This window comes from Parasteatoda tepidariorum, chromosome 9 (assembly GCF_043381705.1).
Source record: "Parasteatoda tepidariorum isolate YZ-2023 chromosome 9, CAS_Ptep_4.0, whole genome shotgun sequence".
Taxonomy (NCBI): Eukaryota; Metazoa; Arthropoda; class Arachnida; order Araneae; family Theridiidae; genus Parasteatoda; species Parasteatoda tepidariorum.
In genome coordinates, this window is record NC_092212.1 from 4042442 (window position 1) to 4056593 (window position 14152).

The following is a 14152-nucleotide window of genomic DNA, read 5'->3' on the forward strand; positions in this document are numbered from 1 at the left end:
ACTCTGACATCAATTGACATTCTGCGTTTGTTCTTTTTATTATTGCTTATCGGCAACAGTTGTTTATCACGTGTTTTATTTGAGATAACGAATCGAAGTATTGTCGGTACATTCCTATTTATTATCGATGTGATAATTGCTTGTTTACTTAAACTTTTGTCTAAATTATGATCCCGTCAAATTGACGCATATCCGTAGAAATAGGTATACCACATAGAGAATTTCAATATTTCAACGCTTTTGAGGTAAATAGCATTTAATATATATTTACTTCGATCAATGGTTAAAAGTCATTACAAGAGATAAAATAAAAATTCAAACAGGTTTTATAATTTTCCTTACGAAAGTCGAACTCCGTCAAAATGACGTGTCCCCTAAGCCTAGTGTTAATAAGATTGGACGCCTTTTTAAATAAATTCATCTTAAAACGTAGCGCAGAATTACGTTATAATAATGATGGGGGAAAAAACAATTATCTTAATTTAAAGCTCTTATATCACAAGCAGTACAGGTAAATACCTTTAAATTAAGGATACAAAAACAATACATTTATAACTTTTATTTTACATCTTCGTCACACGGTGACACTGAGGAAACTTAAATATTCAGTTTTGTCACACAGTGACCCCTGTTGAGACGTTAATCTCTCATATCTTCCGCACACGGTAACGTTGTTACGAGAATTGTATCTCTCATAATAGTCTTATGTTGTTTCCGGGGAACGTTAGAATGTGACGTCACCAAAGGCTTAGTAACCGTTTTTAACCAAAGCATCATCGTTACAGGAAGGTTAGAACACGCAATATTTTGGGAAAGAAAAAAAAACAGTGGTTTTTAATAAAATCATAACAAGACCATGTCTTCTTCCAGTCCAAACATAACATTCACTATTTAAACATTCAATATTTTAGCAAAAGTAATAACGATTTAAAAAATGTTTAATTTTTTATGACATTATCGTCATTTTTATTGAGCACGCGTAGTCATTTTCAACGCATTCTACACTTATCAAAGAATTTAAATCTTGTAACATATCTTTTACGCTCGTCTATAGGTTCAATTTTAAGTGATAGATTGAATAATCTGTACTGACGATTGGAGAAATTATGAAAGCTGATTTGAGCCATATATATATATATATATAAATATATGTTGATTTTAAACTTAAAGCTCAAACCACAAAGAAGATGAAAAAGTGTTCAATTTCTTAAGTAATTATCGAAAGCTTGTGCAAAAAGTACAATATATAAATCCTCCATCCACCATGCAAATACGGTTTTTAACATCAACTATTTTGATATCAGTTTTTAAAACAAGAAAAATGCTGTAAATTAGTTAAATGCTATTTGCACCGAACTTAAAAGCTGTCTTCTTTTTTATATGGCAATTTTATTAAAAGAAAGTTTAATTAAAAAAATATACTGTACTATTATTTTTTTATAACTATTATTGTAAACTATTATTCGTTTTATAACTATTATTGTAAACTATTATACTTTTTAACTAAATTTCGAGATATGAAATTTTTTATCCTTGAAGTGGAATTTATAAAATATTATGATGATTACGAAATGTTTTATCCTTTCAGCCAGAGTTATCAAAAATAGTGATGATTACGAATAGGATAAAATAGTACCACATTGTGATTATTACGAAAATTTTTATCCTTGTAATGTGAGTTATCAAAAATTGTGATTATTACAAACAGGATAAAATAGTTTTATTCGTTTTGATTTTTTCATAATTACTAAAAATATTTAAGCATCGTGCCCCCTATTGTAAACACTACAATATTTAATATATATTAAGCTCTATATTAATTTAGATTATGAACAATCATAATTAAAACTACTTACCCACACATTTTCCACTAATTTCATGAAAGGATTCATAGCATGTGCACCTTTTCGTAGTTTTCAGTACCACCTCACAAAAACCATTCGCTCCACAATCACAAACTATAAATCAAGGGGAAAAAACATTATGAAAATGTATTAAATAAATGCATCGTTAATGTTGTATTGTCTTTCATGTATAACATACTGAAAGTAAACATACAACTTAAATTAAAAGAGCCTAGATGCCCTTTTTTTCACTTTCTAGTTAAAGGTCTTTATGGTGACAGCGATATACCAGTTAATTAAACTGTGCAAACTCTTATTGTTTTGAGAGAACAATGTTGTCTAGAGAACAAGGAGATTTGTTATCTAGAGAACAAGGTGTTCATAGTAGCAAATATATACCAACTGTTTAAACTTTGCAAACACTTCCTGCTTTGAGAAAACAATGGGAAACAAAATATGGGAACGAAAACGTACTGGTCAATAATGCGCACTCTCTTAATGAAGAATTTATAGGTGCATGGAAGATGTTAAATGCACTGATGTGAGATGATAAACTTAGACTTAGGTTGGTAGGTACGTTGAAGTAGAGTTGTACAATGGGCTACGGTTTGGGTAACATCTCTGAGGATGATCCGAAGACGTCATCGCAATGTTGATCCTCTGCACCCCGGTGGCATCTGATGGTGCTTTGGTGGCCCGACGACCTGAGTGTGAAGTCGAGTAGAACAGCTTAACGTGGACCGATACTGCGCGCTTTCGGCCCATACGCAGGCTGATCAGAGTGATCACCCACTCGCTGACTGTCCGCATCCAGTAATGTTTGACTTCGGTGCTCTACTGGAAACCGTGTCTTTCGGATCAATATACTACAGTACTTTATGCCAAGGAACAGCAATCATCCGGAGGGAAGGGTTTCCGTTCCAACCTTGAACCGACTACTGATCCTCCAGCGTTAAAGGAAGACATAAGGAAGGAAGCCATGGAGGATTTAAAAGCAATTACCGATTTACAATTAGATTACAAACCGGCAACCTGCAAGGGGTCCATGTCAAGTAAAAAAAGAATTGGGGGTTCATGAAATGAAAATGGGGGTCAAAGATAGTGGATCTCATATAAGTAGGTCGTGATTTTCAATTTTGGCATTTCATGAATGGAATAATCAACATTACCTGTTTACTTACATAATATAAGGACATATATCTATCTATATCCCACATAATTTATAAAAGTAGCTAGGAAGTAAAAATTGCATTAAAATTCAAGTTATTAGGATTATTTTTTGATATACGAAACTGATTTATCATAAACTAGCAGTTTGCCTGCAGCTCCACCCGCGTATGTTTTTATTTTCCTTGCGTGTAAAGTTTTGTTTTGTAACAAAAAAGTATTATTCCGCAGTAAATTGTAGCCTGGCAAGTGTGTCAACTCTTTAGCTAGCTAGACCTCCAATTTTATTTGCGTACAAGATGCGGGAGATTTGTTGCTCAGTTTTTACGTGAAAACGTAATAAACAAACCTACAATACAATGCTATGGTTTTGTTCACCAACTTTTTTGTGCAATTACCACCACCTATCTAGTCTCGTCAAGTACTTTTTAAACTGCAAACTTTAAATAGATTTTTGACTTTGAAAACCTCATGGAGGACGCCTTCCTGGGGCCAGTTGCAAACTTTTTTTAACGAGTGATGCAACAATGACCATTTGAGAATTAACAGAATGGAGCGTACATAGTGAAAATAATATTTTATAGTGCTAATAATATGACGATATTCGATATGAATACGGAGAAAATAAATGTATATAATGCGTTAACTAAGGTCATATCTATCTGATTGGTACTATAAGTATATGAATATTGGGAAATGTAAATGTATGAAATACGTTGACTGAAATCTATTTGATTTCTAAGAAGACTAATCTTTTTGTTAGATAAAAGCTATAAGTGATACATTATGATCTATGTTGTAATATGATGCTTATTTGTTGTGGTAAGTGGTTGAAACGTGCTCGTGTTGTCTTGTTATACGAACAAACTTCGTACAGGAAGTATACATTTTGATTATTTTTGGCATTTTATATCTGTGTGAGTATATATTTAATTATTTATGTATTAGTTATCAGATTTATGTACTCTCAAAATTCGTCACTTTTGATGACAATTACACGGGTAATGTGCCCATTTATTAATTCCTACTTTTATTTTTAGGCAACAAGGATCAGAAGGCTTACACCTCAGCGATCCTCACCTGATGATGAAGAGGTAAAGGGCCATTAAAGCCTCAGGCAACCCGGCCAACCGATACGACTGTTACTTTTTAAACGGAAATTGGGTTCGCGTGCACAACTGGTTCACCTTTTAAATTATCTGAGCAGACTACTTATAAAAAAAAAGTGTTTAGACTTTCTGATCATGGTTGGATGAAGCATGCATGACTATTGTTCACTTTTTTGTTTTGCACATTGTACAAATTTAGAAAAATAGTCAGTTTGATTCTTATCAAATTTTTCTTTGCAACACAATTTATACAAATGTATTAATATTTTTTTTTAAAAATTACAAAAGAAAGTTAGTCTTTTTATTTAATGCAAGGAAAGTGCCATATAAATATCTAAAAGAATAATTTTTTTTTTAGTCACTGATGGTTTTTTAGCGATTAAAAAAATAAATAGCAATTCAATTGCTATATCAGCATCAGCAATTGTTATAATCGGTTGCAATTATTTGTTTTGAAGTTTTCAATTAGTTTATAATACCGTGAGAATTGGGTATAAAAGAAACACAACTACTTCCACTTAGTAGGAATAACATTTACCATGACGCAATGCTAAATTCTATGCCACTATCCACATAAATCAATTATTAATCAAAAATCGAATATCAATTACTTTTCTTTATAATGCAATAAAATCTGGCGAGCAGCTATTTAAACGATCAAACACTTCGTTTGTTTATTTGTGGCTTGAAGTTAGGCTTGCAGAAAATGCTGTTCATGGGTTAAATTTAGTAGGAATAACACAACCTGTGACGTAGGCTATAGTATACCCAATTATAATTTGACTGGATCAGAATGCACATAGTATGAAGCACCTGGAATGTATATTACTTTTTTGTTAGCAAAACATGATTACTTCTTCTATTAACAGCTTTCGTTATTTTAATTTCTAATAATGACTGGTATTTGTTACTAAATTGAATTGTTATCCTATTTAAAGAACTCAGAGCACCATTTTTGTAAGCATATCATGCATGAAAAACATTCAAATTTAACTGTGTTACATATTTAATTTATATCATTTAAGTTGTCTTGTTGTTCATCTGTGTATTTAAGCTGCATGGAATGCTTCCTCTTATGACTCCAAGTGGAAAGTAGGCGTTTTTCAGATGTAAGTATTCCCTCCTTTATTTGCTGGCTCAATCTGATTTGCAACTCTATTATTTTATGCCCCAATTATCAAAAAATAGTTATGTTTGTGCGTATAATAGCTACTGAAAATGATTGTGAAACTATGATGCACATTATAATCCAAAAAAAAATAATGACTTTTAAAAAAAAATTTCTTACCACTTTTATTTACATATCTATATTTATGATATTTGTATATTTATCTTATCACTTATTATTTATCCCCTTTTTTTCTTCAACAAGCTCTCTCGAGAGGAATTACTCTCGGATGAGTGACTCTAAACTTAGTCGGTACGCACTGTAGTTTCTATTTCTTTTCGTTTTTTATATTTCTCTCACGGTATAAATTTAACTGTGTTAAGACTCTCATTTACACAAGTGACAGAAATAAAAAAAGCATTTTGAGAATAATCACTCTCGGATTGACGGCAAGAACAGCGATTCAACACTTACACTTAGTCGATGAGCACCGCCCTTTCGTATTACTGTTTTAGTAAAAATAAATCGTGTTCTGGGTTTCAGATATAAAACTCGTTTCCAGCTTAAAGAGACACAACGTATACAGGGTTGCCAAATTCCATCTCTTTTTTTAAAATTTATTCTATGTTTAATGTTGCATAATTAGTTCAATGTTTACATTATGATGTTTATAAATAGTTTAAAAAATATTCATGAAATCGCCATTGACACATTTTTAATTTTCGTAATCTTAAATATAATTTGCACCAGTTGCCGTTTCCAATTTTTCCATCATAAAATTATTTCAGTCAAAAAATTCTGTTTCACATTAAATAAAAATTTTCAAATAAAAAATAAAGTGAGTTTAATACATGTATACAGGGGACAAAATGTGAAGTTTATTTCATTATTATTATTCAATAATTCTTCGATTTTTTCTTTGTGGAGATATTAAGGATTGTTTTAATTTTATTATGAACATGAAGCAATTAAAATTCTGTTTTTTTTCCCCTTCAATTTAGTGGAAAAATCTGAATTTTTAAAACATATTTTTCATTGAAGGTGAATTCTAGATCTAAGTTATCGTATCATTACATTTTTATTAGTACTTTTGATCTTTTTAAACGAATAAAATTTCAAAGCTTAGCGAGACAAAGTGCTTCTATTTCCCCATCTTCGTTCAAAACTGAACCATTAGAATGTTCGATGTGGAGAATTCTGGGAAAAGAAACAAATATGTGGATTTCTCGTCTTAAACCCGCTTCACTCGCACGTAAGGGGGAAAGTACCCCCCCCCCCACGTTGATCTTCGTAGATTGTAGATTCGAAAATGTGGGTATGTGTCTTTTTTTATTTATACATAATTTCCTTTGACTGAAGGGATTTCTTCACAACAAAAATATACATGCTACAAAATATTTAATTAATTTTCTTTTGGGTAAGAAAGCAAATTAGACAATTCTCTACATAATTAAATATTTATTTTTAAATTATTTTATCTTCCGTTCAAGGGCAAAGAGAATTAACATTGAATCAGAAATATACCATTTTTTTGATATCTCATTTTCTTTTCTTATTTGATAAAAAAAGAGAAATTAAATTATGTAATTAATACATACGTATTATTAAATTGATCACTTTTCCAGATGCTTAGAACTAATATTTTCGTAAAAATAAAATTTTACTTAATAAAAACTCAAGATTATATAATTACTGCGAGAATTGAAATATAAAATAGATTGAAATACGGAAAAACAGATGTTATGATCACATCTGTTTTGAGAACATTTGATTTAATAATTCGGAATGTCTCTACACTTAAGGGAAAGAAAAAAAAGGTTGCAAAGTTTTAATACACTAAAAACTAATTTCATTACTACATTTATATTTCATTTTTACTGAATCAATATTTGACATTTTATTGAACATAGATCGTGTTTTTTATTTGCAATTGGGTTTTAATATATTTGTCATGAATTAACACGGTTCGGGAATTTATCAAAGTACTTATGATTTTAATGATTTAGTGTTATGATTTTTCCTTGGTCAGTAGTGGGCATAATAATATTTGTTATTTATAAGCTTTTTCGTTTCTTTTTTTTAACCCATGCCCTACAAAAATAATGATCAAAACATTATCTATCTTGAACTTGCGTTGTTGCCCTTTTGCGGCCTTTCATGGAATTGGTGAACAACTGTTCTCTGTCTGAACTGTTTCTAATGAGATGGCATCACATTTCTCGAAACTTATAGCGTTTGGCAGAGGTATCCGCGAAGAGATCATTATATACCTTATTTACGTACAGCTGTTCTTATTTTGTTCTTGTTATTTATTAATTTTTTAAATAAAAGCTTACCTCTCTTTTAAGTATTTTCATGAGTGTATTTAAACTTTCAAATCTGTATAGAACGGAACACGTCCCCTTAAGATTTTAAGCGTAAAAGTAGGCGTTTCAGACGTTTTAGAACAAACTATGTATTTCTAAACAAAAAATTTCAAACAACAATTTCGATATTTTTCTCCGAAATTTGTGCTACGCGAATTATCGACACAATGCATTACTAAATTTGTTTTATACACGGGTGTTAAAAGTTTTCTTTAAAAGTGTATTTTAAAAAACTCATTGTTTTATATTAAATGAGCTCTTTTGGACATTTGATTACAAAATGAAAAGTAATCAATTGAATAAAATAACTCACAGAATTATAGTGTGAACTAATGAAAATATTTTTACTCTCACTCTAATTTTGGAGCAGGCATTTTTAAACCCACACAACGAATATCTGGACACAACGAATATCTAAAACTTATGTTATTAGCACCAATCTAGTTAAGTAACGCCCACTCAGTCATTTCATTTTCAATCCAATTTTTAGCTCTAATATTTTATACCCCGATTTAAATATTATAGAATATATTAATATTTTCTTCTTAGCAAAACAAGCAATTAATGAATTTTTCAAGTTCCCATTATCCTAAAATTGCAATATTTGTATTTAAAATAGTTCCGGGAAATGGTCAGAACTATTTGCGAAACTTTTATGCACATTATAATTTAACAAAAAAATAACATCTTTCAAATAATCTTTTTGTACCACTTGTATTTTCCTATCTATATTTAGTACATTTCTAATTGTTTTTATAGAATGTTAGTTTTCTCTTTAATATGTTCATACCTTTATTTAAATAAACCCTCTTGAGAGTAATCACTCTCGGGATGGGTGGCAAAAAGTAAAAGCGATTTTAGTTTTAGTAGATTCGCACCGTATCTCGAATACCGTGTTCCGGCTTTTGCTTACAGAGTGCGTTGACAATGGTAACGCCCACTTATGTAAGTTATTTTCTATGTTTAAGCATTGTTTTCATTTTGAGGTAGGTGTAACTTTTCTTATAACCTATTCAAAAGTGAGAACGCATCATGAAATAACTATCATTGTTTAAAAACTGACTTCGTTTTCATTTGCTTCACACTGTTAGAAAAGAAATTTTATTCACTTTTTCAACCTTTCCTTTTTCACTTTTTTGAAGAAGCAAAAATGCTTTCCTTTGGGAGTAGACGTTACGTATAATTTATAAATGAGAATGCTAAATGAATTAACTTTATCACGGCATAACGCAACTGACTTTATTCTTATTTAATCATTGAATTGATGCTGATTGAAGTAAATGTTATTTTATTCATTTATTCCTGCATTGTAATAAATGAATAAAATAACATTTATTATATTACTGGGAAATAACAACAGTAAATGTTTTGAATTGAAGGTAGGCGTTACTTTTCTTATATCCAATTCCGATATCAGAAGGCAAAGAAACAACTATTATTGTTCAAGAACTGATTTCATTCTTATTTAATGACGTAATTCATACTGATAGAAATAAGAAATAGCGCGAAGAAAGAAGGAGTTAAAATATGTATAAAATTTACAAAATGAAAAAAGAATAATTATCAAACTAAATGCCGTGCCGCTAATAATTTGAAAAAATAATTATTTTTAAAAATCCTCAGGGGTGAGAAGTAAAAAGAGTTTCAGAAAATATCTTCTCTAGTAGTGGTAGGCTAATGTATTATTGAATTAGAGGTAAAAGCATATTTTAAGTCCTTCGGCCCACTTATGCACATTCAAATATACCAATGTGTAAAGGTATTACAGACAAATCTAACAAATTCTTACAAAAACTGCTTCAGTTCATTCCCACTGGAGTAAAAAATCACAAAAACCTTAAATAGTTAGAGCCTCTGGTTGAGCAAAATTAAACTATACGAAAATCAGCATCAAACGATGTTGAAAAAAANCATTTTCAATCCAATTTTTAGCTCTAATATTTTATACCCCGATTTAAATATTATAGAATATATTAATATTTTCTTCTTAGCAAAAATAAGCAACTAATGGATTTTTCAAGTTCCCGTTCCCAGTATCCGAAAATTGCAATATTTGTATTTAAAATAGTTCCGGGAAATGGTCAGAACTATTTGCGAAACTTTTATGGCACATTATAATCTAACAAAAAAATAACTTCTTTCAAATAATCTTTTTGTACCACTTGTATTTTCATATCTATATTTAGTACATTTCTAATTTTTATAGTAGAGTAGAGTCTTGGCCAATTTCTTTTATTAATTAAATAAGCCATCTTGAGAGTAAATCACTCTCGGGATGGGTGGCAAAAAGTAAAAGCGATTTTGATTTTAGTAGATTCACACCGTATCTCGAATACCGTGTTCCGGCTTTTGCTTACAGAGTGCGTTGACAATGGTAACGCCCACTTATGTAAGTTATTTTCTATGTTTAAGCATTGTTTTCATTTTGAGGTAGGTGTAACTTTTCCTATATCCTATTCAGAAGTGAGAACGCATCATGAAATAACTATCATTGTTTAAAAACTGACTTCGTTTTCATTTACTTCACACTGTTAGAAAAGAAATTTTATTTACTTTTTTGAAGAAACAAAAATGCTTTCCTTTGGGAGTAGACGTTACGTATAATTTATAAAATTCATAAATGAGAATGCTAAATGAATTAACTATCACGGCATAACGCAACTGACTTTATTCTTATTTAATCACTGAATCGATGCTGATTGAAGTAAATGTTTTTTTATTCATTTATTCCTGCATTGTAATAAATGAATAAAATAACATTTATTATATTACTGGGAAATAACAACAGTAAATGTTTTGAATTGAAGGTAGGCGTTACTTTTCTTATATCCAATTCAGATATTAGAGGGCAAAACAACTATTATTGTTCAAGAACTGATTTCATTCTTATTTAATGACGTAATTCATACTGATAGAAATAAGAAATAGCACGAAGAAAGAAGGAGTTAAAATATGTATAAAATTTACAAAATGAAAAAAGAATAATTATCAAACTAAATGCCGTGCGTGCCGCTAATAATTTGAAAAAATAATTATTTTTAAAAATCCTTAGGGGTGAGAAGTAAAAAGAGTTTCAGAAAATATCTTCTCTAGTAGTGGTAGGCTAATGTATTATTGAATTAGAGGTAAAAGCATATTTTAAGTCCTTCGGCCCACTTATGCACATTCAAATATACCAATGTGTAAAGGTATTACAGACAAATCTAACAAATTCTTACAAAAACTGCTTCAGTTCATTCCCACTGGAGTAAAAAATCACAAAAACCTTAAATAGTTAGAGCCTCTGGTTGAGCAAAATTAAACTATACGAAAATCAGCATCAAACGATGTTGAAAAAAACGTTTCAATGAACTCAGAAGACTTCTACAATTAAATGTTAGAATGTGTACTTAAAAATATAGTGAATTTTGGATATGAGTTTTTCCGAAGTACCTGCCCACGGCACCTCACTTCTTCATCTGTAATATATAGCCCTAGGGCAACGATGACTAGTGACTTTAAAATGAAAAGAAGAATTTTCCGCAGGATGGCTGTGGACGTCTTGAAGAACATGTTGGGGGCCGTTTAAAAAGTACGCACACAAAAATGGAGAAATTGTAACTCCCTCCTCCCCTTTCGTACATTACCGTACAAAAGGTTTTACTCCCCCCCCNCCCCCTAGAGTACGTACATTTTATTAGTCTACCCCCCTTTTTCATAAAAATTAAAATAATTATGTTTTTAATAAAATTTAATATTTATTTAAGGAGTGTGTAGGAAAAAGTCAAACTTAAATTTGGTGTATGCTTATAACGTACGTACTTTGTATAATACCTCCCCCCCTCCCCATCGTACAAAACAGTACTAAATAGCAAATCCCCTCCTCCCCCCTTCGGGATGTACGTACTTTTTGAACGGCCCCTATGGGCTTTGAGGAGATCTCTGAGTCTATAACTTGTCGGTAAGCAGAGATCGGAGTAAATTCAGGAGATCTGGATCTTTGAGAAGTTGCTGCAGTTCTTTAAATAACAGGAAGAATCTGGTGGCTTTGTCCGAGGCTTTTGTAGGCTTGGTGGATCGTCCTCTGGATTTTCCTTTAGCTCTTGCGCCGCAGCCCGAAAGAAAGGTTGGGTGCACACCCAGGCAGTTTACACACATCGCAGGCTCACTTGTTGGTTTTGTGCACTTGAATGTGCATTGGCACGCTTCATAGAAGCAGGCTCAGCTGTGCATCTGACTTTTGTGTGTGTCCGAAATTTTGACATCGGAAGCACTGTATTTCGTGGGGCCCGCCACGAAATCTCTCTATCTTAACAGGAGTATCTAACAGTCTCTTGATATTGAAGATTCTTGATTTTGATTTCCATTATCTGGCAAGATGACTAGGTGGAGAGGGAGGAGCTTAAGTTCCCGTATTTCTGTTTTTGTTCCAGTATTTTCACGGTGAGGCTTTCAAAAATGTTACAAAAATCTTAAAAATTCCGTAAGCTTTCGATTTTAAATGTCTACCGCTTTATAAATATTCAGCAAAAAGCGTATTATTTGGCAATCCTGGAATTCAGGCTTGATCTACTTTCAATTTTAGATTCACAGCACCAGAAGGAAACACCTCCAGGAACTCATGAAGGGGTAAAGGGCCGTTCCGGCCTCAGGCACCCCGGCCAACCAACAAGACAAGATTCGGGTTTGCGAGACGTAAAAGCTGAAGATTTTCTTCAGCTTTCACTGAGACAAAAAGCGAAGCAAAAATTGTTGACGACTAATAAAAATTACTCGCACTCTAATTTTGGAACAGGCATTTTCATCCCATGATTTTGAGGGACACAGCGAGTATCTGAAACTTATATTATTAGCACAAATCTAGTTAAGTAACGTTTCTCTCAGTATTTTCGCTTTCAATTCAATTTGCAACTCTAATGAATTATACACACCTGATTAAAATAGTATAGATTATTTACAGATTAAAATATTTTCTTCTTTTCAAAAAAGAAAAAAAAAAGTTTATGAATTTTTCAAGTTTTTAGTGTCAGAAAATAGCTATGTTTGTACGTTTAATAGCTCGGTGCAAATTATCAGAGCAATTTACGAAACTAAGATGCACATTATAGCTAAAAAACTTTGAGACAATCTCTTTCTACCTTTTGTATTTGCATATCTATATACATAATATTTCTATATTTAACAAATTATCATTTTCATTATTTATCCCCCATATTGTTTATTGATACCTCGTCCCACCCTATTAAGGGCACACGAGAGATTTATCCCCCATATAATAAGCTCTCTTGAAAATAATCATTCTCGGATGGGCGACAACGAAAAACACACATACTTATTTCATATATAAAAAAAAAAAAAAACACTCGCAATTTAATGAAATAAAAAGTTAAAACACGACAATATGGGTAAGGAGTTAGTTTACTGTGAAATGTAAACAAAAAATAATTGCGGTCATCTGCTAAAATATTTTTGGATCAAAGTCTAAATTAAAAATAAGAAATAATAATTGTTCTTTATTTATAGCTTCGAAATGGGCTACAGTTGGCGTGAAGCAGATTTCTCACCCTATGGCAAACACTTCTCATGCTTTCACCAGTGGAGTGTCATATGGGGAAGGAAATACGTTAGTTTCTGTCTTGATTAATCAAATCGAGATTGAAAACTTTTAAATTAGGAAACATATTGTATATCGAAACTAAAATTGCATTGAACATAGAGTTCTAAAGAAATTCCAGTCGTGAGAATTAAAAAAAAAAAATTTTCTTGACAATTAATTACGAAAAATAATAAGAAAAGGGAAAATATCGTTTCCTTTACAACTGAGAAGATAGAAAAGAAGAATCCTTTTTCTCCCCCAGATGATGTATTCAAGCATTTCAAATTAATGCATACTAGTTTTAAAAATGTCTCATATCCTTAGAATATGAAAATGGATACAAAAGCATGTTCTTAAACTTAAATTATTAGCTCAAATGGTAAATCCACAACAAGAAGGCATCATTTATATGAAAGTTTAGTGCATATTTGTACTTACGTTGGCATGTTCTATTTACTTCGTAAAATCCAAAATAGCAATTGCATTCAGTTCCATTAACTCCTACAGTACAATTGGAATGGGGACCACAGCATTCACCGGATACTGGAAAAAAAAACATTTTTTTTTTCAATGTTAACGTTTTCATTGACAAAGTAAAGGATGAGATTTTACAATTGTCGTTGAACAGCTGACAAAATTTTTGCGTTTACGACTACTAATGTTCAACTACGTAGCTTTATGATTTTGAACCCAATTCAAAAGGCAAGGGAACTCTTGTATCAAATATTGGGAGAAATTTGCCTTCGATGAGTACATTTTGATGGAACTAGCCCATATTTGCGTTACATGGAGAGAAAGACCACGAGAAACTCCCACGGCCAGTCTGACGGCAAGGGGATTCTGCCCCACGAACCGTCTACCACTGAGGATATTTTGCGTCAGCACCATATATGGCAACGTTACTTTTAAAAAGTAACGAGTAAAAGTACAAGTATTTTTAAAAAAAGTAACTAGTAAAGTTCTTATTTTAAAAAGTAACGAGT

General features: G+C 31.5%; 1 protein-coding gene across 1 annotated transcript in view; it reads right to left on the reverse strand.

Moving 5' to 3' along the window:
* Window positions 1–14152, reverse strand: part of LOC107436176 (uncharacterized) — a 54113-nt gene that overhangs the window by 4201 nt on the left and 35760 nt on the right. Inside the window, exons 2-3 of the mRNA XM_071185063.1 lie at window positions 13608–13712; window positions 1857–1958 (exon numbers count right to left, since the gene is read on the reverse strand). Of these exons, the coding sequence (XP_071041164.1) occupies window positions 1857–1958; window positions 13608–13712 (207 nt within the window). The remainder of the gene's footprint in view (window positions 1–1856; window positions 1959–13607; window positions 13713–14152) is intronic.